Source organism: Phlebotomus papatasi, chromosome 2 (genome assembly GCF_024763615.1).
Source record: "Phlebotomus papatasi isolate M1 chromosome 2, Ppap_2.1, whole genome shotgun sequence".
Lineage (NCBI taxonomy): Eukaryota > Metazoa > Arthropoda > Insecta > Diptera > Psychodidae > Phlebotomus > Phlebotomus papatasi.
The window spans coordinates 106639717-106664061 of NC_077223.1; the positions used below are offsets into that span (position 1 = coordinate 106639717).

At 36.1% G+C, this 24345-nt stretch overlaps 1 protein-coding gene across 4 annotated transcripts in view; it reads right to left on the minus strand.

Annotated features, from left to right (window-relative positions):
- Positions 1–52: 52 nt before the first annotated feature.
- Positions 53–24345, minus strand: part of LOC129800673 (protein spinster) — a 33642-nt gene continuing 9349 nt past the window's right edge. The window contains exons 2-8 of one of the 4 annotated variants that reach the window (XM_055845249.1): positions 11716–12073; positions 11323–11649; positions 7097–7358; positions 6315–6413; positions 5988–6240; positions 5812–5861; positions 1171–1308 (exon numbers count right to left, since the gene is read on the minus strand). In XM_055845249.1, the coding sequence (XP_055701224.1) occupies positions 5815–5861; positions 5988–6240; positions 6315–6413; positions 7097–7358; positions 11323–11649; positions 11716–12073 (1346 nt within the window). In that variant the 3' untranslated portion in view covers positions 1171–1308; positions 5812–5814. Of the gene's footprint in view, positions 1309–5811; positions 5862–5987; positions 6241–6314; positions 6414–7096; positions 7359–7510; positions 7773–11322; positions 11650–11715; positions 12074–24345 lie in introns of all 4 variants that reach the window. The other 3 variants (XM_055845250.1, XM_055845247.1, XM_055845248.1) reach the window with 3 other exon arrangements.

Sequence of the window (24345 nt, forward strand, 5' to 3'; positions counted from 1 at the left end):
GGACGAAGTCTTATCAAATAAAGAATAAAATAAAGCAATAAAAATACAAGAATTAGATTTTATACAAAAAGTCCTTTATTATCTCAACATTCTATTCATTTTTGCAAACAACTACACAGGAAAAACTCATTTGAATATTTTCTTTTTTCTCTTTGCAGAATAAATTTTCCTCTGTATTTGATAAAACATTCATACTCAATCTCAATATACTTTTATTCAACTAAAATTGCCTCGTAACATGAAGCTCCTACTTTTAGTTCAATCGCATTAAGCCATTACCATTAATATTCTCTCAATAGAAAATAATTTATTAGTTTTTCTCTATAATTCTTTTCTTTTTATTATAATAACATAATGTAAAAAAGGGAAGGAAACAATTTCGAGGAGACTTTCTTTATTTTTTTTTGGTTGTCTTCTAATTGATAAAAATATTGTGATTTGCCTATTTAATATACAATATCTAAATCGAAATTATTAATTACAATTTATTCTAATAAGGCAGTCTTTATCAGAATTATTTCATCCTCTATTGTTCTTTCACTGTTTTTTTCATTTTAATATTTTAAAACAATATTTCAAAGTAAAACAAGACTAGAATATAATTTAGTTTTACTTCAATCATTCGCTGGAATAATTCTTTAATTAAATGACATTTTTGTCTTGGTCCTTCTATACAGCACTCATTTTACTCGTGACCATCGGCTAAAAATCAGTAAATTTAGTAAATAAAATGAGCAATGAGAATAATATTTTCCAAAAAAAGGCTAAGCTACAGTATTATGCTAATCAGTTATCATTCATTATTTCGTTTCTTTTTTTTAAATATGTTTTTTCTTTTTAATTTTCTTTTGCAAGAGCTTTCGCCTTTGTCAATCATCAAAAAAAGTATTTCGAATGCCAATTTATTCATGAATAATTTAAAATAAAAATAATAATTTAAAAAAATATTGTAGATTGATCCTCTCCAAAATCAATAAACTTTTACGTGGTGAAGCACTTTCGCTCGCGATTTATTAAAGAAAAGAAAAAAAGAGGCACATGACAACTTGTGCGAACTTTTTTAAAATTGATATAATTTATCTGATTCGTAATAAAAAAAATTCTCATTTAATCATTCAGTCAAAGTCTTTTCTGTCTTATTTGCGTATTTATTACACTAGAGACATTACGTTTTTATCATATACTTTGGGCTACCTTGTCCCTTGGTACCGCTAAATAGGTATGCGACAATAAATAAATCTTAGGAATTACAACTACTACTACTTGTTCTATCTGCATCTTGATGCTGAATTTCTTCAATTGACCCATCTGCAAGAAAATATGTTATTATTGCATTGTCTATTGACAAATAATAGCACTATGCAACAGTGATTTTGTATTTGGGTTCCCATGCAATGTTTTCTTTTTATCGCTTGGGCTGTGTCCAATGATTTGCGACAAATATGTTTATTATTTTGATTTCAATTTGTTTTTGCGTTTGTAAATTAGATGAAACCATTTTTGCTACCTTTTGATACTTAATGCCGTACACAGATTTATGACTTAGTGGGATACTGATGGGAATGTAATTTAATCATTATTTTGATTATAATTACGTTAACTCTTTTGTCTCCTTTGGGACTCTGTCTGGGTATCCATGCAGAAAATATATTTTTTTTAGACTATCTAGGATCGATAAAAATCCGATTCTTCTGGATAATTACAAACAGAGGCATGACATTTCCTATGTTTTTCATATGTTTCTAGCGCGCCGAAAAAAACTTTTGAGTTTATTAGCTGTTTTCTGTCATTATAGAGTGAATTGGCAAAAAATACTAATACAAAATAAAAGCCAATTTAATAACGAAAAGGCAACCGAAAACTCCAAATTGGCAACCTACGTAGTTTTGGAGATATCTCGTGAAATGTGTACGAAAACAGGAAAAAAATTACTCTAAAACCGGTCGCATTTTTCAGAGGTAATGTCACCCCTCTGATTACAAACTATAAAGATGTCCAAATCTAGGATATTTTTTGCAGGATCCCAATTAACTCCTGAGCTAAGATATTTTTGGTCAAAATCGTGAATTTTCGATTTTCTGCTTCCTTGGAGATATTGAGATTTTTTTTTTGATATTTCTAGACCCGAATAAGGAAAAACCTCTCGGGGCCAATAAGTATGATAACTAACAATTATAAATTGCATAAATTCGAAAAACATTTTTTTCTTAAATTTTCAAAAAACTTCAAACTTTTTGGGTACTCTCGTCCACAAAAATCTAGAGGTCAAATGTAAGGTTATCCCGCCAATGTCCGCCATTTGCTTTTTGACACCAACCTTGTAAGAAAATTCCAAGCGTGAGCGACATTTTTGCCAATGTGGCCGATAATTTTGACATTTGGCAGCGAGGGAGATTGCTTTCGGGGAAGTTTTTCCTATTCTTCCAGATTTTGGTGAATTCTGATTGTCCAGGAAGTGTCTTTTATGCTTTTGAGAAAGCTTAATGTGTCTACAATAACATCGTGTTGAAAGAAATGTGTTTTACTGTGTTATCGCACTTGCACATTAAAATTTTAATATGATTCACATTAATTGTCGCTGGTGAGAGTCGAAATGTGTAATTTGGGTGTTTGAATCATTTTATATTCAAAATTTGATCTATTTGTTGATAAAAAGGTAGACTTGGCCCGCAAAATTTGATAAAAATTGATTTATAGCATTAATGCGATTTTCTCTTTAATTTTTTTAATGTGAAAAATATTTATGCTTTAGGTAAATTTAAACTTATTTTTGCAGGCCAAGTCCACTTCTTTATCAATAAATAGAAAAAATCCAAATATTAAATGACTCAAAAACACAAATAACATATTTGGACGCTCACAAGCGACAATTAATGTGAATCACATTAAAATTTTAATGTGCAAGTGTGATAACACTGTTGAAGTGTTATTGTGTGAAATATTTTGAGGAATCTATGGGCAAGCAGGAATTTGGTGTCTTCTTGACTACTTCTTGGACATCCCACAAGATACTGGTCAATAATTCTTCTTGTTTTAGTGATCAACATTGTAAAGGAGTCATTTGATTCGCAAAAATAATTCACAAAATTGATATTATTGGCTTTTGGAAAATTGAAATTTGTATCCTTTGCGTTCTTTTGGGGACGAGAGTACCCATCATGAGTTTTCCAATTTCCCAGAGGCGGAAAAAATTCTTTCTCTACAAAAGTATCATATTTGACCACTAAGACTTACAATAAAGTGAGTTTTACTGAAACGTTCGCTGGATATGTTGTGGTCCGGAAAGAGTTAACTTTAAGTAATCACAATTTCCATTTATACGCTGACGATTTACACATTTATCTCTCTGCCGATGTCCATGCCCTTGAGAAATGTTTCAGTGATACTAATATTTTGAATTCAATCTCATGTTGGACGTTGGGCGATATCTAATGATCTACTCCTTAATCCAAAGAAGTCACAGGTAATGATTGTATCAAGTAATCGAATCCGTCCTTCTCCCATTCCCATTTTTCTCAATGGCGAGGAAATTCTCTGCGTTTATAAAGTCAGGAATCTTGGAATAATTTTCAATGATTCCCTGGTTTGGGACGATCACATCTGTCACATCTGCAAGAGAGTGAATTTCTCACTTTTTACCTTTCGCTGACATCGTATAGGGGCATGAACTGTAGATTCCTATTAATTTTAAATTTGTTGCCAAAATAGTGAAAAAGTATTGTAGAATTGTAAAAAAAACGTGCTCCCACATTGTTCATATGCCCTGTACATATAGTGTTGACGTTAATTGTTTTAAACGAATCTCAGGAGAGAAGTATTAGACTTGAGTAAGTTGGGAAAAAAGATATATGAAAAGTCTGAATAAAGAATTGCTCTCTCTCTCTCTTTTGCTCCAGTCACTGATGAAGGCTCGGAGCCTGAGCCGAAAGCTTTGAGAAAAGTTGATGAGTTTTCCTTGAGAGATCCCATTTCCCGACGATTTCCGGTTTCCTCATCAATTTTTTTTGTTGATTGATTTTTCTCTTCATTTCTTCTATCTTGAATCGGTCCACAGATTTTCGCTGGCTTCTTCTTTTCCTTATTTATTTATTTATTTATTTTTTCTTTGAATACTCTGTAAATTTCGTGCTTAGAATTTTAATGATTTCGCGGAAAACTTAGTCCAGACTTGTCAATTCTTTCATTCAAGATTAGTGTTCATCGTGTTCATCTCGCTTTTTTTTATCATGGGACCTTGTCCCAAATGGCTTACAGCTCAGTAAGAGCTAGCCATTTTTAACCTCTCACAATGCTGCAAAGCAGTACAGTTTCAACAGAGCAAAATCTTGTTTTTGTTTTTTCCCTTTTTTATTGGAATTTTGTGTATTCAAAAGGAAAAGTTCAAATATGTTTTTTACATGACTGGCATATACAACCTGAGAAAGAGCTTTTCCACCGTTTTGCTCTGAAGGTTGGTCACTAACGGCGGTGGACGCTGAAAACTACATGGGATCTCAGTTAAACGAAACTGTACATTGAAAGCATTTTTGATGAATAAATTTATCTATCTATCTATCTATCTATCTATATAATCATGAACTGTATAGTAAATAAAAATTAAAAAAAAAACGTTTCTAAAGTCCTCAGGGTGTCCGGCTTCCTTTAATGCGGGCTCTGCTTATTCCTTTATTTTCCTATGGTGCTGAACTGTTCTTCTCATGTGATAAAGCTTCATTGAGACGCCTTGAAGTAACTTTTAACAACTGTTTAGGTTATATATTTAAATCTTCGGCCAAATGACCACATTTCTTCTTTCACGAACTCCATCTTTAGATTTTTTTTAGATTACAATGGGGGCGGATCCCCGCGGAACCACTGCATCCAGGCCTCCTTTTGGGTCCATTATGCATAACTCCATCTTAGGACAAACCTTATCACACTTCCTACAGTCACGTGTCACTGAATTGTATGTATGTATTTATTTCTTCATTACCATCGACAATTTCATGTGACTGACCCACCTTACCTTGCGGCCATCGCCGTCGTGGTGTTGATGACCAACCTCCAGGGTAAAACGATGGAAAACCCCTTCGCAGATTGTGTGTTTGTCATGTTTACAATTCGTACAATATTTCGTAATTGTGAGTTTGTCCATGAGTGTTATAATGGTAAGACCGAGAGCCTAGCTATAACAGCTGTTTGGCTACTGTTCATTTCACGCATTTTGATCATTAAGCAACCTAAATATTTAACTGAGTTTCTCGTGCCTGGCTCATCCGCTACGTCCTCTTGGCTCTTCGTACCTAGATCGTCAAGCCGCATTGTCCATAATTCAGTTTTCGTATTAGGAGTATCTCTCTGGAATTCACTACTTAGAGAGAGAAAACAGCAATTGAACCAAGCTTTTGTAATTCCTTGACTGTCTTTCTTTTCTTTCCTTTAGTTATATTTTTCTTTTGTTTCTTAATTATATTGCACTGTTTTCTTCCTGGCTTATACAACCTGAGAAGGAGCATTTACACCGTTTGGCTCCAGAGTAGTCATAAACCTTTTGCCTGTTATTATGCCTCTAAAACACGCACAGTTTAAAATTTATGCGTCAACTAAGTCAACTTGTCAAAAAAAATCACAAAAATGGTTTTGCCCAACGCGGGTGCAAATTCGTAGATCATTTAACCCAATCAATAAAAAAAGAGCATGGGAACCTGAATACAAGAAAAAAACCCAAAATTTTTGCATAGAGTAATTATGATGGGAATAATGAGATGTTTATGATGTTGAAGCATGCAATTGATACAGAACAAAAGAAATAACAGCTACAATATAAAGCACCTGCTAATCGCACGAATTTGAGGAACTTTCGCTCATTTCTATTTGGCAACCTGTGTTATAGAGAAAGGAAATTGCAGATAGGCGATTGTGAGAATGTGATATTTTTAGATAGAGAGAGAGAGAAATGAGATAAAGCAATGATGAATTTTGTTAATTGAATTAAATATAAAACTCACCAGCAATTGCTCTTTTTGCTTTCTCACGATCACGCATAACGTAGAAAGATGTTATGAGGAAGAAAACAGCTCCCAATACCTCTACGACACACGTTGCAAACAACGCATATTGCAAAGCAACAAATTTCGTCTCTTTCGAATCATCAATTGATTCAAAGACAATTGTGCTATTGTTCCCAGTCACTTCTAGCATCTCTTCATTCAATGCTGTTGCAATTTCTGTGCGTCTCAGTGATTTCACAGCTTCAGATATCTAAAATTTGCAATGTAATAGGGGATTTTTAAATAAATTACGCCTCTTTTGAGTTAAGAGAAAATATCTCTTACCACTCCCACTAAATATGGACTTCCAGCATCACCCAGTGCATGGGATACAAGTATTTGAAATGCTTCTGCTGTTGATCGTCTTGTAGGCATTACGACATACTGTTATCAGTAAATAAAAATATATGCATAAGTATGTTTTTTTCACAGTTGAATTTCGTAACAAAGAAATGAGAGGAATGGGAAAAATTAGTGAATGAAGGAAGAAACAAGACTCTTTGTTTACAAAAGTGAAATTTGGGTTTGAGTCTCCGCACAATCAAAAATCTTTTAACTCTTATAAGTAATAGATGGCACAGTAATAAAAGGAGAAGAAATATTTGAATATAAAAGGAAATTCATCTTTTGTCTTTCATTTTTGTGATTGCTCAGAGCAAAAACCGTCTATTATTTACATTTTCCTTATTAAAATAGCCCATTTTTGCTCTGAGAGGTTCATGATTAACTTTAAATCGACTACTAAACCCGATTATTGGGCAATTGTCGAAGAAACTATGTATTTTTTCAGCAGTTACTTTACATTAAAGCGTTTTTCTCAAGGAACAAATGCAAAATTATTGCAATTTAAAAGAAATTGTGGAAGCATCAAACCCATTTATCCAAATGTGGCAGATACACATTTTTTTTGAGGCAAGAAGCACATTTAAAATTAAAGGAAAAGGATTTAGAGACAAGAAATAATAAATAAATAAAGAAGAAAACATAAGAATTAAAGGACGAAAAAATTTTGAGGGATAGACACATTGTGAGATATAATGAAGGTAAAGGTAACAATCCTTTCTTACCAATAGTATATCTGCGACAATTGCCCAATTAAGATTCAAAGCCAATTCGGCGAAAAACATAAGCGTAAAAGCCCACGTTGTACTGGAAGACACCACAATCATCGCTGCAGCACCAAATGGTACACTTATTAGCAATCCTAAGGCACAAATAATGGGATCACATCTTGGAAAACGTTTCTTAAATACTTGTGACAAATATGATCCCAAAGGAACACCAATTGCTCCCGACATGAGGGCAACACCACCAAACATAAATGAGACTCTGAAATAATAAAGAAAAAGAGAATAGAGAGAAAAATAATTTTACTCCAATCCTGGCATATAATTTCTTGTGTCTTCTTCCTTTCAACACTTCCCACATTCATTTCTCTTTCTTCCCATTCCTCTGCAATTCACGTCTCAGGATCTCCTTACCAAGAGAATATCAGCGACAATTGACCAGCACAAATTCAGTGATATCATGGCAAAGAAAACCAGAATAAATGTCCAATTGGAGCTGTATTTGGCAACAACCAAAGCTAAATAGACGAAAGGTGCAGAAACCAGGAGGCCTGCAGCACAAATCTTCGGATCACACATTGGATCCCGCGGGCGCAAACGCTGTGCCAGAAACGAACCCAGGGGAACGCCAATAAGGCCCGCCAGCATTGCCACAATTCCAAATCGATAAGCAACGCTTTTTTTTCGTGATAAAAAAAATGAAATATACATATCAAATTTTAACACTGCTTTCTCTTCACTGTGAGAGCAATCCGAAAAAGTTAAAATAACATTCCGGAAATGTTAATTTTACCCTAATTGATCCGAAATCGGTGTAAATATTACCCTTTTTAGGTGTATTAGGGGTTAAAGTTACCCTTTTTCATGTTAATTTTACCCTTAAAAAGGTGTAAAATTAACATTAAAAAAATGTTGACATATTTTTACACCTAAAAACTGTTAAAGTTTTGAGAAAAAAATGTTAATCGCACCAGGGGCCTCTCAAGATTTAATTTTTCCATACGTTTTTGCATAAACGCACTGAAGACTGTTGGCAAGTTTTTCCCTAAAGAGAATTGACTTATCAGTCTGATATATTTCGAAATCGTGCACTAAAATCTATCTAAAAACACATATTTTATAATGCTCGCCAAAATTATAAAAGAACTACGAGGAAATTTGTTTAAGTCGCGGTGCAACAGCTGCAAAATTTTTACAAGGAAAAGTGAAAAATAGCTTCACTTTTTATTAGGCTTGATGGGCCCCTGCCGGAAATGTTAATTTTCCCCTGCAGTATTGATCTAAAATCGGTGTAAATATTACCCTTTTTAGGTGTATTAGGGGTTAAAATTACCCTTTTTCATGATAATTTTACCCTTAAAAAGGTGTAAAATTAACATTAAAAAATTTTGATATATTTTTACACCTAAAAAGTGTTAAAATTTTGAGGAAAAAATGTTAATCGCACCCTCCTTTTTTCTCAGTGTTCCCATCGAAAATTATAGCGTAGACTGGGGCAATTTGGAATCTGTGAGTGAAATTGAAAGTTTTCGCAACGCTAATTTGAAACATGGAATTTTTTTCCCGGATAAATAAATTCTTATTAGAGAAAACCGGGGTAGAATTAGCTAGCAAACGAAATTTATGTTTACCTAAAACACGTTTAAATCAGACTGATAAATATAAAACTAATAACTAATTAGTTTGCTCAATATTGGCTCCGTTCAGTAATAACCTTTCGAAGAGACAAAGCCACTCCAAAGCCAAGCGAAACCTTTTCGAAAATCTACCGGAAGCCTAAAGTGCAAGTTCATGTACTACATTTCGAATTTCGATATTCTTGACACTTCAATCGTCAACAATGTCAATAACAGTGTGCAAAAGTTTGCTGCAAAAAGTGAATTTTTTGTAGTTTTGTGGAATTTCAGGATGGCAGAACGTTTTAATTGTAATTTTATTAAGATAAATGTCCATTTCATGAACTTAACTCACTTCTGTGTAACTCGTCGGTTTAAACTTTCGAACTTCCAATGGGTTTTTAGGTAACTTCTCTCTGATTTACCTTCGAATCGGAAAAGGAAAAACCTCAAACGAAGAAAGCTCTCAAATCGGGAAGGTTATTACTGAACGAGAGAATTAGCTATTGAAATATTGAGTGGTCTGATACTTCAGCTTTGAAGCGGGAAGAGGTCCAGAAGGCCCGAAATACTTCTGGTTCATTCAGGAATATAGTCCATTGCTGGTTGTATCATTGAAGCTTAATGTTACAGCAATTGTGAACTATGCCACGTCCTAGAATATTGTTGCGAACCTGCTTTAAGGCATACCCTGCCTAGGAAATGCTGCACGACGCATTTTCAGGGATGATTGCTGTGCATTTATGAATTTTGAAATTAACCCTATACTTCATGTGAGAAACTCATACTCGCAATGACAACGTTAGTCGAGTATATGTGCTTCAACAGTTCAGTTTTGAGCTGGGATGTATCATCCGCGTTCGAGTATGTGAACAAGCTTGCTGCATCTATTCTGTTTGCGTAGCTTTCCCTCTTCTCTAGAGCGCGAATTTTCTCTGTGGGCTTTAGGCTACACGACATTTCCGAAATACTTTCTGTTCGTGAAAAATAAATAAAGTGCTGTTGAGTTTGGCAATTATTTTGCTTCCCTTGTCGTCGTGGTCTCTGACCAAATCCGTAACAATACATTGCCATAGGTCAGATTCATTAAATGAATATGGGAAAATTATCAACTGTTCGAAGCCAGAGAGTGTGCAAAAAGCCTGAAAGATGTCCCCTATAATTTTTGTTTAATCGTTTTTCTTTACGTTTCTTCGAGTTTACAAATTTTCAGTAAAAAGAAGTTTTATCTTTATTATTAAGGGTTCGTAAAATTTTTAATTGATATATATAAGGAAGTTGGGTACTTTCAAATGGGACATCTTCGAAATAGGCTCCTATTTTAAATTAGAACTAGACCTTACAATGATAATAATTCAGCTCCATAAACCAAATGTGAAGCTAAATTACATTATACAGCAGTGTCCAGGACCTAGTTCAGACCGATCTCACCACTGAGACCGTTTTTAGCACTTAGCGGGCAAAGAACGAGTAAGTGGATCGTCTTGCAGTAGCGAGACCGAAGATCGAATTTATGGGACACAAACCAGCTGAAAAGAACGGAATATCTGATAAGAAGCAAAAGCTGTAAAGCTCAAGAACGTTTAAGCTGCTTTTGGTAAAACACGGTGCTGTCTGTGACTTTTTATTTCTATGGAGATTGAAGAAATTCCTCGAACACCCTCAGAACAGAACCCAAAACATCTTGAATCACATAGCTCCAGGAGAAGAGCCTGTCGTCTTCCGTCTCGTTTGAGGCAAAGCCGAAAGAATCAGAGTCCTGCACCCTCTCCCTTGCGAAAAGACATCCAAGTCTCTCGAGAGCAGAAGTTAGGGAGTGTCTCACCAAAAGAGGACGGCAGAGGACATTCTGAAAGGGTCATTCTGATTCTTCGGTTCCTCTTCTTCTGTTTTGAAGAGAGAGTTGTAAGTTCACCAGAGTGCAATCATTACACGAGCAGGGCGCTCCTTTATCCGTATTCGTACGTAACATTAAATTATGATAAGGCTCGGTTCCATTTAAAAATAGGATAAAAAACTCTTTAAAAATGCCCCAATTCAAAAGTATCCCATTTCTGAGTTCGGTATATTATTTCGGACACTTTCGCTCAGTCTCTTTCTTATTGCTCTTTCCATGTGGCTTATTTTGGTAAAAGGCTCAAAGTTTTACCATCTCGTTTTTACTGGAAAACTGAGAGAAATCCGAAAAAGTTAAAATAGCATTCCGGAAATGTTAATTTTACCCTAATTGATCCAAAATCGGTGTAAATATTACCCTTTTTAGGTCTATTAGGGGTTAAAGCTACCCGTTTTCATGTAAATTTTACCCTTAAAAAGGTGTAAAATTAACATTAAAAAATGTTGATATATTTTTACACCTTAAAAGTGTTAAAGTTCTGAGGAGGAAAAGTTAATCGCACCCTCTTTTTCTCAGTGAAACTTCAAAGATTTGGTACCGCGTTTAGTAAGTTCAGCTTTTAAGACTTTCCAGTGTTTACGTTTACACGGAGTTTAAGCTTTTGAAAATTATTCCAAATCACCCCAATCTACCCTAGAAGTTCTTGGTGAGCTGCTATGTTTTAAAAGTGTAAAAAAAATGTGATAACAAAATACAAAGTTACTCAATGTTACCTTGATAGTGAAACATCTTCATTTCCTGGTTGAAGTTGAATGCCAAAGTGCATGAATGTTGGACCCCACCAAGCTAAGGCACCAGCAACAAAGGATACACAAGTAAATCCAGCCGTTGACAGCATAAAGGATGGATTTTTGACGATATCCTTCAAATCTTCACGATATGACGTCACAACTAGATTATGAGAACCTTCACTCTGACCACGTTGTGGTTCCTTGAACAGCCAAATAAGAACAACGGCAACTGCTCCCAAAATAGGTGTCACCCTCAGAGCCCATTTCCATGATCCCATCAACTTTGCAGTTTCGGAACCAATAATATACCTAGGGAATTAATTATATAATTCAACTCTTTCAGAGATTTCCCAGAGATTTTTGCGACTATCTTACCCCAATCCAGATCCCACGGGAATGGCAAAGTAGAAGAAGGCCAGCATCTTCGATCTTATGTCAGATATGAAGAGATCTGAAATTATTGTAGGGGCTATTGTGCTGTAACTGGCTTCGCCGATGCCAACGAGAGCACGAAATGTGAGAAACCATCCATATTGATCCATAAAGGACCCCAAGAGTGTCGTAGCACTCCAGAGTGCCACTCCAAGGGCCATTATCCATCGTCGTGAGTATCGATCACCCAAATAACCAAATATAGGAGCACATATCATGTACGATAGCACAAATGCCGTTTGCAGGAGTCCACCTTGATCATCTCTAATGCCAAAATGATCTTGAATGTCCGTCAGTACACCTGAAAGCACAAATTACATAATAAAATTTATCTTTTTTTTCCTATACAGTATAAATTCTTCTCATACGATTTTTCTTCCAACATCCTAGGTCGTTGAAGTAAAATTCTATTTTTAAATACACGAGATTCTGCAGTCATTCGTACTCTCTCCCTCTCAATTCTCTCTAGTTTTCTTTTTTTTCTCTCAAAGATATCTCAGAGGGGTATTACTCTGAATCACAAAGATATAATTCTAAACTTTTTTGTAATTATTTCATTATGACAAAAAAGTTTACAATCACATAAAACACAAAAAGTTGATCAATGTTCTACTTTTGGGAGATAAAGTCAAATTGATTTCACCTGAAAATCATTTAATTTACAATTTGTATTACATTGAACGTAAATTATGCAAATAAGTAGTAAAGAATTTAATAAATAAGATACTAGTCCGGTAAGAATGTTGTTTTTCTAATTAACAGTTTTATTCCGTGGAATTATATCATTTCTGATATTGAAGTGTTGACTGGTAAAAATTTATTGATATCTGATGTTCGGGTAACGATATTAAAATAAAAATATATGTAATAAAGAGAAATTCTTAAGCCTGATTCACATGTCTTTTATGGGCAAGAGCTTTCTTAGAACTGTACCGAATTTAGACAGCTTGTAATATCGGACACATCTTTTGTTTCTAAAAATTAGAATTTTAGAAACTATTCACAATTTACAAGAAAAACACAGGATAATTCGTCCAACGCTGAGACTTTATTTGGACACTGAAAAATTTAAACGATAGCTGCATTTTCTGTAACTAATATAGATGTTTATCAATAGTCTCATTCTTTTAAGAATGTTACAATGAATGGCCCAACAATCCGTAAAAAGTCGACATTCACATAATCTAACAGATATAGATTTATCGATACTATCGATTTGATAGTGTCGAAAAGTTATCATTCCACCCCAGGTGATCCAGTGACGTAACGACTATCGATCGATTCAACATGGCGTGTGGAATCGATGATAATTTAAAATTCAAAGTTAATGTTCATATGAGTCAAATTGTGAGGTGGTTCCCAGCAGCGAAAAATGCCTTACATAAGTTTTACATGTTAGTGCATGTAAGCCTTACTAATCATTATCGCTTATGGAGGTTTAACACGGTATAACCACACTTTTGTCACCTACGTAAGCCTTACTTGTAAGGCATAGGAAAGCTATTGATGCATTTTTATGGCTTTTAAGGATGCCTTACATAAATACACTTGTAAAGCATTTGTAAGCAAATTCTGTAAAACTATAGTAATAAATACATGTAAACCATAAGAAATACATTCATGTAAAGCATCCCAGAAGGCAAAAAATGCTCTAAGTAAGCCTTAAAAAGGACCATCCTGTGAGCCATACGTTAAACTAAGTTTTATGGACGTTTAACATTGTAGAACTACTTTTTTGTCACCTACTTAAGCCTTAAATTTAAAGCCGACGAACGCTTTTCATGAAAAGCATTCGTATCAAAACTTAAAGTGACTCTTCTTAGAAAAGTTACACTAGAATATGATCATAAGAACCATATTTATAATCATTCATCTTAGTAGTAGGTTTTAGTTAAACTAAACCCCACTGATGAATAGAAATAAAATAATTCAACTAAATCTTCATAGCAGGACTTCGGTGTAGCTCGCATGAATTATATTCTTAAAGTGAAAATTTCTAATAAGCCATTCGTAAGGCATACTTATGTCTCACATGATAATATATCCTTCATAAAACTTACATATTGATTATTTCGCGAACAATACATAGTAAAACTTTCATAATGATTTATTGTCGAAGAAGGGAAAGACTTACACTCTGCTGTACTTATGCCTTACATAACAGTATAAACTTTCATATACCTTATTTTTTCTAAATTTTATGAAAGCAAAATATGGTAAAGCTTTAGGATAGTTTACATGTTGATTAAAAAAAAAGCTTTACACCTTACTTTACTTAAGCCTTACATGATGACGTACCCTTTTATATACCTTGCATGTTAATATTACGAAAGCAGTACATGGTAAAGCCTTTGTATCGTCTACATGTTCACTGAAAGAAAGCCTTACAATGTGACTTCCTTATTCTTTACATGATAGTCTACACTTTCATACACCATACATGTTAGTCATTTTGGAAGCAAAGCTTCGTATGGCTTACATGTCGTTGAAAAGTAAGGCTTACACGGAGCCTTACAAATCACTATCACTTACATGTAAGTTTTACTTTCGCTGCTGGGACAGTGACAGATATGCAACACCGTCGGAAACATAATTTTTGCAGTTTCAATGCTCACCGCTACGAGCGCAAAAGAGCGATCATCACATATATTTTCTATAAGGGGTATTTTCGACATTTTCTATGATAGCTTCTTAAAGGTGAGGTGTGACAGATAGGGATTAATCCAGGCTATAATCTACGCCTATCTTAAAAAGCTTGACTGTCAAAATATTCAAACATACAGTATATGCTTATCCGATTACTCGTCCGGGTAATATAAAATAATACAAATGTCAGTTAAATTTCAAAAAGTGTCTTGACATTGTGTTAACATTTTCCAAGTGTCCTGGGTTCGAATCCCTCTTAGGTCACAAGGAGTTTTTTTTTGGCATTAAAGTTGTTCAATTGCATCCACTGAGAATAATAATAATGCATATTCCGAACTGAACTACCTTTGCATGAAGGCCTAGTTCCCCTATTGAATGTCGTGCCGGTATTAATTTTATTATTCCAATATCGGACACTGAAGATTCTATAAATTGTGCTACATGTCCGGAATTTGACACAGTCAATCTGAATCTAAAAGAAATCCAATCACAGATCGCTATTCTACTAAACCAAAAAAAAACATTTTGTAAAATTGTTTGTAAATGTTTGTGAATTTGCAAAGATAGTAAAAGTTTGTAATCTTTTCACAAACATTGTTTGTAACATGATCGCTTGATGAGAAATTGTTGTTCCTTTGCCGGCTGATTTTTGTAAATGTTCGTAAACACACAATTTCGTGAAATTTTTTCAATTGTTCGTAAAGTGTTCCAGACAAAGTACAAACTTTTACGAACTTTTTAGTAATTTACAACAATTTACGAGCATTTTGTAAGTCCTCAGTAGGTTTTCACAAATATTTACGAACAATTCGACGAAATATTTTATCAGTGTATAATATTTCATGGAATTAAATATTTAACAGTGTGTGAATAAGGCATCACTATTTTAAAGTTTGAATTTAATGGAGCATGTCTTAATTTGAATTCAGGTAGGGGATTCTGTAACAGTATGACAATGTCATATGACAAATTAAAATTTTTTTTACGTGGTATATTCGGAAGAACTGATCAAAAATCCGACAGATATCAGTTACTTAGTTATCCATTAGATGTTCACTGGACTTTAATGTTGTTCTACTAGAGAATTTAATATGAAAATTTGTCATATGACATTGTCATACTGTTACAGAATTCTTCTAGAGGAAAACCATAAAATAGAATAGTTTTTTTTAAGTTTATCTATTCCTAATCAGAATTTACAAATAAAATCCGATTCACAAGAAAAACTCGGCTTAAAGACCGAACTTATGAGTATTACAAACAATTTTATTCATCCTATTAATGTGGAACCAATTTTCAAAACATACTTCTTTCCCCACATGAGTTTGAACATTCCTCGGAATGTTTTTAACATCGCCACTTTTCTTAAGTAGTGTTGACTTTAGCTTGATAAAGAGGGAATTCATAAGAAAATTGAATGCATGTCAATCTTCATTTAAAGACATCCATTCACGCCTTTAACCATGCATCTTCTATTTATTTTTACAATGTACAATAAAAATAACTTGAAGCACAGCCCTTGTATTTTTTCTTTAGCTATTTTCCTTTGGCTTTCCAAATGTCGTTCATCTCCAAATTAATTGAGGCAACTCTTTCCCTCCCCATTAACTTTCAAAATATACAGCTAATAGATTTAGACGTTGCACTGCTCTAATGAAATCTTGTTGCGAGCGCAACATATTTAAATTTAAAACTGTGGAGTGTGTTGCCCTGCTGAGGCGACGAGGGCGCTAGCGACGAGGAGAGGAGGTAGAAAAATCAGCAGCAGCTGATAAGAAAAAGAGCGCCAATCGGTCTCTTTCACCACTGACCGCCGAGGAGGCAACATCAATCACCTCGCCCATCTCCACCAGCCCAATCCCCAGCAGCAACACCATCATCACCACCAAGCATTGAAGCTACTGAAGCCACCGGGAGCCCCCAAGAACACCAAGCCCAATGCTGAGCTTTCCGGAGTAACCTCTGCCACATCCACCTCTCCCAAATTCCCATCTCAACCTCCGTGGGAGTGTTCTCACCGGAGAACACAGGGGAGTGTGGGACATAGTCCTTGCCCCGAACGTGGGACCTGAAGGAAGGAAGGAACGGAGGGAATAGAAGGGAGGAATAAAAGATTTTTCCCAATATTTTGGCGCCCGACGCAAAAGGAAATCGTGAGTAGATTTTCAAGTTTATCCCATGGTTAATTTGCCGGTTCCCCAGAGTTCATTGACCTCTTATCAGTGCATTTTTGGTGATTTTTGCAACTCATTAGGAGTGAATGCGATTGACCTAACGGTGGGGTAATAAAAAATTTGGCGCGTGGAAGAGAATGTTAATTTGTTACTTGTCGTCGTGTAATTTATTCCGTATAATATTCTTTGTAATTTTCCGTTGGAGATTTTTTTTTCTTTCGTGATTTATATCTCCATTGGGTGTAGTTTTCTGGATTTTTCATCCATTTTCTCTGGAATAGGAGTGTATTAGGATATTTTTCTTTCTTTTTTTCCCTTTTTGGGAGATTTTTTTTTTTCTTTTTTCGGCTATTTTTACCCTCTTTTGGGGAGTTCTCTGTTAGAAATGGAGGATTTCAATCCAAAATTTCTCTCAGAAGAACAACTGGATTGGGAATTACAGGCCAGGGGAATTAAATGGCCAGCTTCATTAGAAGAAGCCCGCGATCTTTTAAAGGTTGCTATTGCTGGCGGAAACCCTTTATTTCCCGTTGAAGGCGATGCTAAAAAAATTAGGGATGACACCTTACAAGTTATTAAAAAATTTAGAGAGCAAGTAGGGAATATCGAGGTCCTTTTTTCGAAGCAAGCTGAGATTTTCACAATGTTTCAGCACATCGAAAATAAATTAAAATTCACATCAGACCCTCGAGATCCCAAAAATGCCCTTTATGGTCCTGCTCTTGCTGAACTTGCAAATTTTAGGCAACAGTTCAGGGAACAGTTGAAGAATTATGCTGCCTCGGGAAAAGTGGGGGGTGCTATTCCTCGTCCTGCTTCACCTGTCCAAAAGACTAAACGTCTTAAAAGCCCAAAAAAGTCCCTATTTTCGGATTGTTATGTCCAGGAGAAGAAGAAGGTACCATTTGAGAAGCCCACATCTAAACTTTCTGCCTCCAGTGAGTCCTTTGTCCCAGAATTTCTTAAGCACCCATATCTGAGCCTTTCGCAAGACCGTAGGGATACTTTCGACATCCCAAATATTGGATCCACGGTGTCTCAGCCTCAAGATAGGCCCCAATCCCAATTTGTTACGGTTGAGCAATTTAATGTTCAGAATGCTCAAATAAAAGGTCTTGAGAATATCCTGAAAAGTATTCAGGATTCGATGGAGCAATTGAGACTCTCATGTGCTGGTAGAAGATCTCGATCCTCCAGCAGATCCAGTTCTGTCCATTCTGGGGAATTTAGGGATTCTCAACCCCAAAATTTGTCACGCCACTACCCGTTTCCTACACCAGCTCCACGTAGATTAAAACCCCTGCAGTTAAAGGACTGGGGAATTAGGTTCTCTGGTGACCGCAAGGGGAGAAAGGCCAAAATCTTCTTGCGGGATGTTGAGAGAATGGCCATGATCCAGGGCGTTTCTCTGCAGGAGGTGGTTTGGTCTATAAGACTCTTACTTTCCGATGGGGCTGAAACGTGGTATGATTCCTTTTCGGAATATCTTTTAAGTTGTACGTGGGAGGAGTTCCGCGAGAAATTTCTAAGTGCTTTTTGCAATCTTGAGAGCGATTTCGCTATTAGGAAGAAAATTGAGGATCGAAAGCAGGGGGTGGGGGAGAATGCAGAAGTCTTTCTTGCATCCATGTTAGCTCTCTTCGAGGAGCTGGATGAAGAAATTTCGGAAGTCGAGAAAGTTCGTCTCATCCGTAGAAATCTCCATTACTCTCTGTCTAATGCTCTTCTTCTATATGAAATCCCAACATTAGCGGAGCTATCCCAAAAATTAAAACTTATTGAGAGGAACCGCTCCTATGCTTTTCTCGATCGTCCCAGAAATGTGCGATTTAATGAGATAGGGAGTTTTCAGGAATCATCCACAAATAATTCAGAGTCCCTGGCCAGGACTTCTGATCAAAGGGGGCGAAGTGGGGGGAACAATTCCTCATCCTGGGGCAATTCCAGGCAATCTGGAAGGGGTGGGGGGAGAAATTCCTCTTCACGTGATAATGGGCGGAATGGGGGGCGAAACACCAATTTTTCCTCAATTCAGAGACAGGGTGGGGGGAGTAACTCATCCAATGGTGCTGAGGGTACTTCTCAATCTTCTAATTCCAATCCTAATTCCAATCTCAATTCCAATTCCAACCCCAATTCACAATTCAGAAAAAATTCTTGTATACATTGTAAGAGCAATTCCCATAATGTTAGAAGTTGCCCAACAAGACCCAAATACCTTTGTTTCAAGTGTGGTAAGATCGGCACTATTTATGGACTTTGTCCAGTTTGTAACCCTCAACAGGGGGAACCCAATGCGACCCAGTAGTAGACAGAGAGTCTGAGGTCGCGGAATCTCCAAAAAACCTCTCTATGGATGATTCCAATGACCAAGATCTCATTTCTTTTGTTGATACCATTAATGTAAATTCAAATACAGTGGGAGATTTAATACAATTTGAGTCAGACAATGAGTCCTTAATTTCTGATGATTCTGTCCCTCCCTCAGAGGTAGAATCCTTTATTATATACCCTAACGGGGAAAATCGTCCCTATATTAAAGTTAAAATTTTTGACATTGAGGAGGCTATGGCTTTATTGGACAGTGGAGCGTCTCAGAGTATATTAGGATGTGGTTGCATGAACTTAGTAAAAATTCTAAAATTAGTCCCAAGAACTTCGAATATCGTTGTGCGTGTAGCCGATGGTTCAACTTATTTATCCACCAAAGTAGTCGATTTAATGATAACTTTCAATGGTAGAACAGAATTGATTCCCACCCTATTAGTCCCTGAAATTTCCATACCCTTTACTTTGGGGATGGATTTTTGGCATGCCTTTGGCATACAACCAGTTTTGTTGAATGCACTTTCAACAGTCCCTGATTCCCAGGATAATCAAATTCTGCTCTCCCAGTCAGAACGACTGGAGTTAGAAAAATCCATCAAAAACTTTTTAATCACTACTGAGGACTTTTTCGGTTGCACGGATATTTTAAAGCACACGATAGATACTGGTGACAACCCTCCCGTAAGGAAACCATCTTATCCTGTCCCATATCATCTTCTTCCCGCAGTGGATATTGAAATTCAGAGACTGGTTAGGATGGGGGTACTTCGGGAAGTTTCTTTTTCTCCATGGAACTCACCTCCTAATATTCAAATGAAGAAATCGGGCAAAATTAGAATTTGCACTGATGCTCGAGGTTTAAATAAAGTAACAATAAGAGATGCTTATGCTATTCCAAATCTTGAAAGCATTATTAATCGTATAGAAAGCTCCAAATATCTATCATCCATTGATCTGAGTGACGCATTCTTGCAAATTCCGCTCGATGAAGAATCTCAGATCAAAACTAGTTTCGCTATCCCAGGACGAAAGATGTACTGCTACAGAAGAATGCCTTTTGGCTTAGTAAATAGTCCTATGACGATGGCGAGACTGATGGATATAGTTATTGGATGCGACTTAGAGCCCAATGTCTTTTGTTTTCTGGACGATATCATTGTTCTCACTCAAGATTTTGAATCCCATTTGAAAATTTTAAATGAGGTCGCTGGTCGTTTGAAAAAAGCCAATCTTTCCATCAACCTGGAGAAGTCTAAATTCTGTATGTCAGAGTTAGACTATCTGGGGTACACTTTAAGCACTCAGGGTCTAAGTACAAACGATGGTAAAGTCCAAGCCATCTGCAATATTCCTGTCCCTAAAACACCCAAGGCATTACGTCAGTTTCTCGGTATGGCAGGATGGTTCAGGCGTTTCATCCCAAATTTTGCGAGTATTTCGGCTCCTTTAACCGACCTTTTAAAAGGTAATCCTTTAAGGATTGAATGGTCTCCGGAGGCCGACCGTGGCTTTTCGGAATTGAAGCAGCTCCTTGTATCTGCCCCTATTTTAAAACTTCCCGACTATTCTCAACCCTTCATAGTGCGTGCTGACGCTAGTGATGTTGGGGCGGGGGGAGTCCTTGTTCAGGGAGTAGGTAATGAGGAAGGAGTTATTTGCTATATTTCGCGAAAGTTCACGGCGGCTGAGCAGAAGTACTCTACTACGGAAAAAGAAGCCTTGGCTTGTCTATTTTGTCTTCGAAGGTTTTCGCAATTCTTGCTTCATACCAAGTTCACTTTGGAGACAGATCATTCTGCACTCCAGTGGATCTTATCCCAGAAGCAAGCCCGTGGTCGTATAGGAAGATGGTTGTTGGAATTTCAGCAATTTGACTTTGACATAGTCCACCGTCCCGGTAAAAGTAACGTGATAGCTGATTTCCTTTCACGGAACGTTAATACCATTTCGACCCGGGAAGATAAATGGTATGCGTCCCTATATGACCAAGTCTCGAAATCCCCGAGCAGCCTTCCGGAGTATAAATTAGAAGACGGCCGGCTTTACAAGTATATCCGCTATAAAACTCCTTTAGGAACTTATAGTTTTAGGTGGAGATGCTGTGTCCCTAAGGGTGAACGTCAGGCCATTTTGCAGAAATACCATGATGATCCCACTTCGGCACATTTCGGGTTCTTTAAAACCTTCCGCAGAATTACGGAATATTTTTATTGGCCTTGCCTTCGCACAGACGTGCGCAATTATATCCGTAAATGCGAAACTTGTAAGAAATCTAAGGCCCCGAATTATGATTTAACACCTCCGATGGGTAATCATGTAGTTGCATCACGTCCCTGGGAACATCTATCAGCCGATTTTATCGGACCTTTAGTACCTAGTACTATGGGCCATCGCTTTATCTTGGTCTTGATCGACAAGCTGACCAAGTATGTCCTTTTATATCCTCTTAGAAATTCTACTGCAAACTCTGTTATCAAAATTTTGTCTCAAAATGTCTTCCCACAGTTCGGAGTCCCTCGTGTCCTTCTGACCGATAATGGTAGTAGTTTCAAATCCGCTCAACTTCAGTCCTTTTTGAGAAATCTCGGTGTTGCCCAATGGTTTACCTCAGGGTATACCCCACAAGCCAATCCTACTGAGAGAGCAAATAGGACTATTGTTACTGCTATCAGGTCGTATATAGGGTCTAAACACACAAATTGGCCAAAATATTTAGCCGAAATAGGGATGGCTATGCGATCCTCGGTACACGACACTACACAATTTTCTCCGTATTACTTAAATTTTGGGCAAAATATGATTTCACATGGGGATGAGTATACGCATTCCGATGCTAATACGATTCCATCGATCGAAGAGAGGATAAAGGAGTTAAAATTGGCCAGACAGAAGGCCATGGATAGGTCGAAGAAATGCCATGAGGCGTCTAAAAAGCGATACGATTTACGTAAGAAGCCGGGTAGATTTTCCGTGGGTGACGTGGTCTACAGGCGATCCTTTGTGTTGTCTGATGCCAATAAAAAGATTCAGGCGAAATTTTGTCCATGGGTGAAGAGCAAGGTGTTGTCCGTTCACGGACAAACTTACGAGTTGGAAGACCTGAATACTCATCGCAAGGCAGTATTCCACCGTAAGGACATCAAGCCAGGTTAAGGGATTTTTGCCAGCAGGACGGATTATTTTTTTGGCAACAATATCGGCTTTAATTTTACCTTGACTCTGGATTCTTTCGTGTCAAAGACTTGTAAACACCATAAAATGCTGGGTTAGAGAGACAACATTGATTACTTAACTTTAATACTTTGCTGCTCTTAATTTCCAATTATAAGATGAACTAAAAATCGCAACTTGTAATACCAGCTACGTTAAAAAAATGAAGGGGACCAATTGACCGAATTATCTGATTTTTTTTAATTGATGCTCAATAAAGTAATAAGCATTATTGATGGTCTTATCTAGTGAAATAAGGTTTTTTTTGCAACTTAAGTGTCATATGAGCTAAGCAAAGTCCTTGTGTTGCCTTGAAATCTCAAATAATACGAATACATTTTGAAATTCTATAAATAACACTTTCAATGAATAAACGAACACTAAGCACATTGTACGGATTCTTTTTTTCTCTCTCTAAAAAAATCATTTAATATTTTGTTTAACACATTCTCGCATGACTAATTCAATAGAATGCAATCACTTAAATATTATTAACCTTTCTTCAATTAAATCAATGACTCCTTATGTTCACTTAACCCATTGACCATTGATTAAGTGTTATCAGGAAGGAGATTCTCACTAATAAAATTTATTATTCAACTATTAATTCCTTCGATTGCAGTTAGATCATTAAAGTGATAATAAAATATTGTCTCTTATTGAATTTGATTGAATTAAACAAGCGATGAAAGTATTTGATTTGCTTTAGGCATGTAGGGTAAGTGTACCAAATTCCGGCCAGCTTGCAATTTCGGCCACATTTTTTATTCCTCGAATTTCCTTGAATTTTTATGTTTTGCATACTCTAGAGATTAAGCAATGCAAAAAATAACATAAAAATGTCGCTTCGACGAACAAGATGATCTGGAAAAGACATTGTAAGAATTCCGGAAAGGCACGGAACTATGATAATGAAGGTGGCCGAAATAAGCCACCAATGCTATGTCTATATTTTTATTTATTTTAAAATGCATTAAGAATGATTTTAGAGAAAATAAAGACGATAAACTGTCTACAAGGTACCAAGCAAAACTCCTTATAAAAAAGTTACAAATATATTCAGTTTGTATTAAAAATATTATATTTCAAATTTGAGACTTTGGCGTTTGCATGCAACTATGCCGAAATTTGGCACACTTACCCTATAGTTAAAGTGGATAGTAATTTAAATAATGAATTCCAGTTATCATAGCATTTCTAAATAAAATCATATTAAGCCTCTCTACCTCGTGTGCCATATCAAGAGAGAGTTATTACTAGAACATATCGCGGTTTTTTTTTTCTCAATAAAGAGCGGCATATTGCAACCTTGTCCAGAAATATGACTTTCCCGATTTTTTTTCGGTTACACACTCATTGCGCGTCATCGAGTTTCACTCTTCACCTCTCTCTTTCTTATTTTCTCAGTTCAATATTAATGAAATTAAATACATTGAAATATTTTTACTTATTTAACTAATACTATCACGTCCTACTTTTATTTCTCTGCCATATACCGCTTATTCATGCAACTTTGTGGGTCTCACACCCATTCCGCGGATTGGCTGCTTTTCGTCGTACGATTCGTATGATATTTCACGATTTTATATACACAACACATTTCTTCAAGAGAAACACTCGAGTCTGGCGGTAAAGCGAAAATTTTCCCAACATATAACCCACTACAAATATGCATTACATACAGTATCGTACCACGTCTACCTACGTGTGAATCAAATGCATATTGATGTAAGTATATATGAATGTGAGAAAGATACACAACATTTCTAAATGATTCTTTTACATCACTCCTCCACCTCCTCCATACAATTTTTTTTTTCAATTTTGCTTATAAAGATGTGTCATCGTTTGGGCGGCAGGTGAATGCCGGAGGTTCACTGACAGAGATTTTGAACATATTTAAAGTAAGAAGTCCCATCTCTAAACTCTTCACATTTTATACGCAGAGACTTTCATCGTCTTGTCTCGAAAAGACCAATAAGAAATCATTCATTTGATTCAAGTTATAATAAGCTCACACATTTGTTGTTGAAATACTAACATGCAATAATTTGCAGACGATTGTTTCTTACTTTCAGAAGCCAAACACATACGCCATTCCTCAATAATATGCTTACCATTCGTAATTTTCGACCTTCCATTGGGAAAATAACATAAAACATAATTTTAACATTTTTTTGTCACTTCCTAATTGACCTACAACTTCGCACGCATA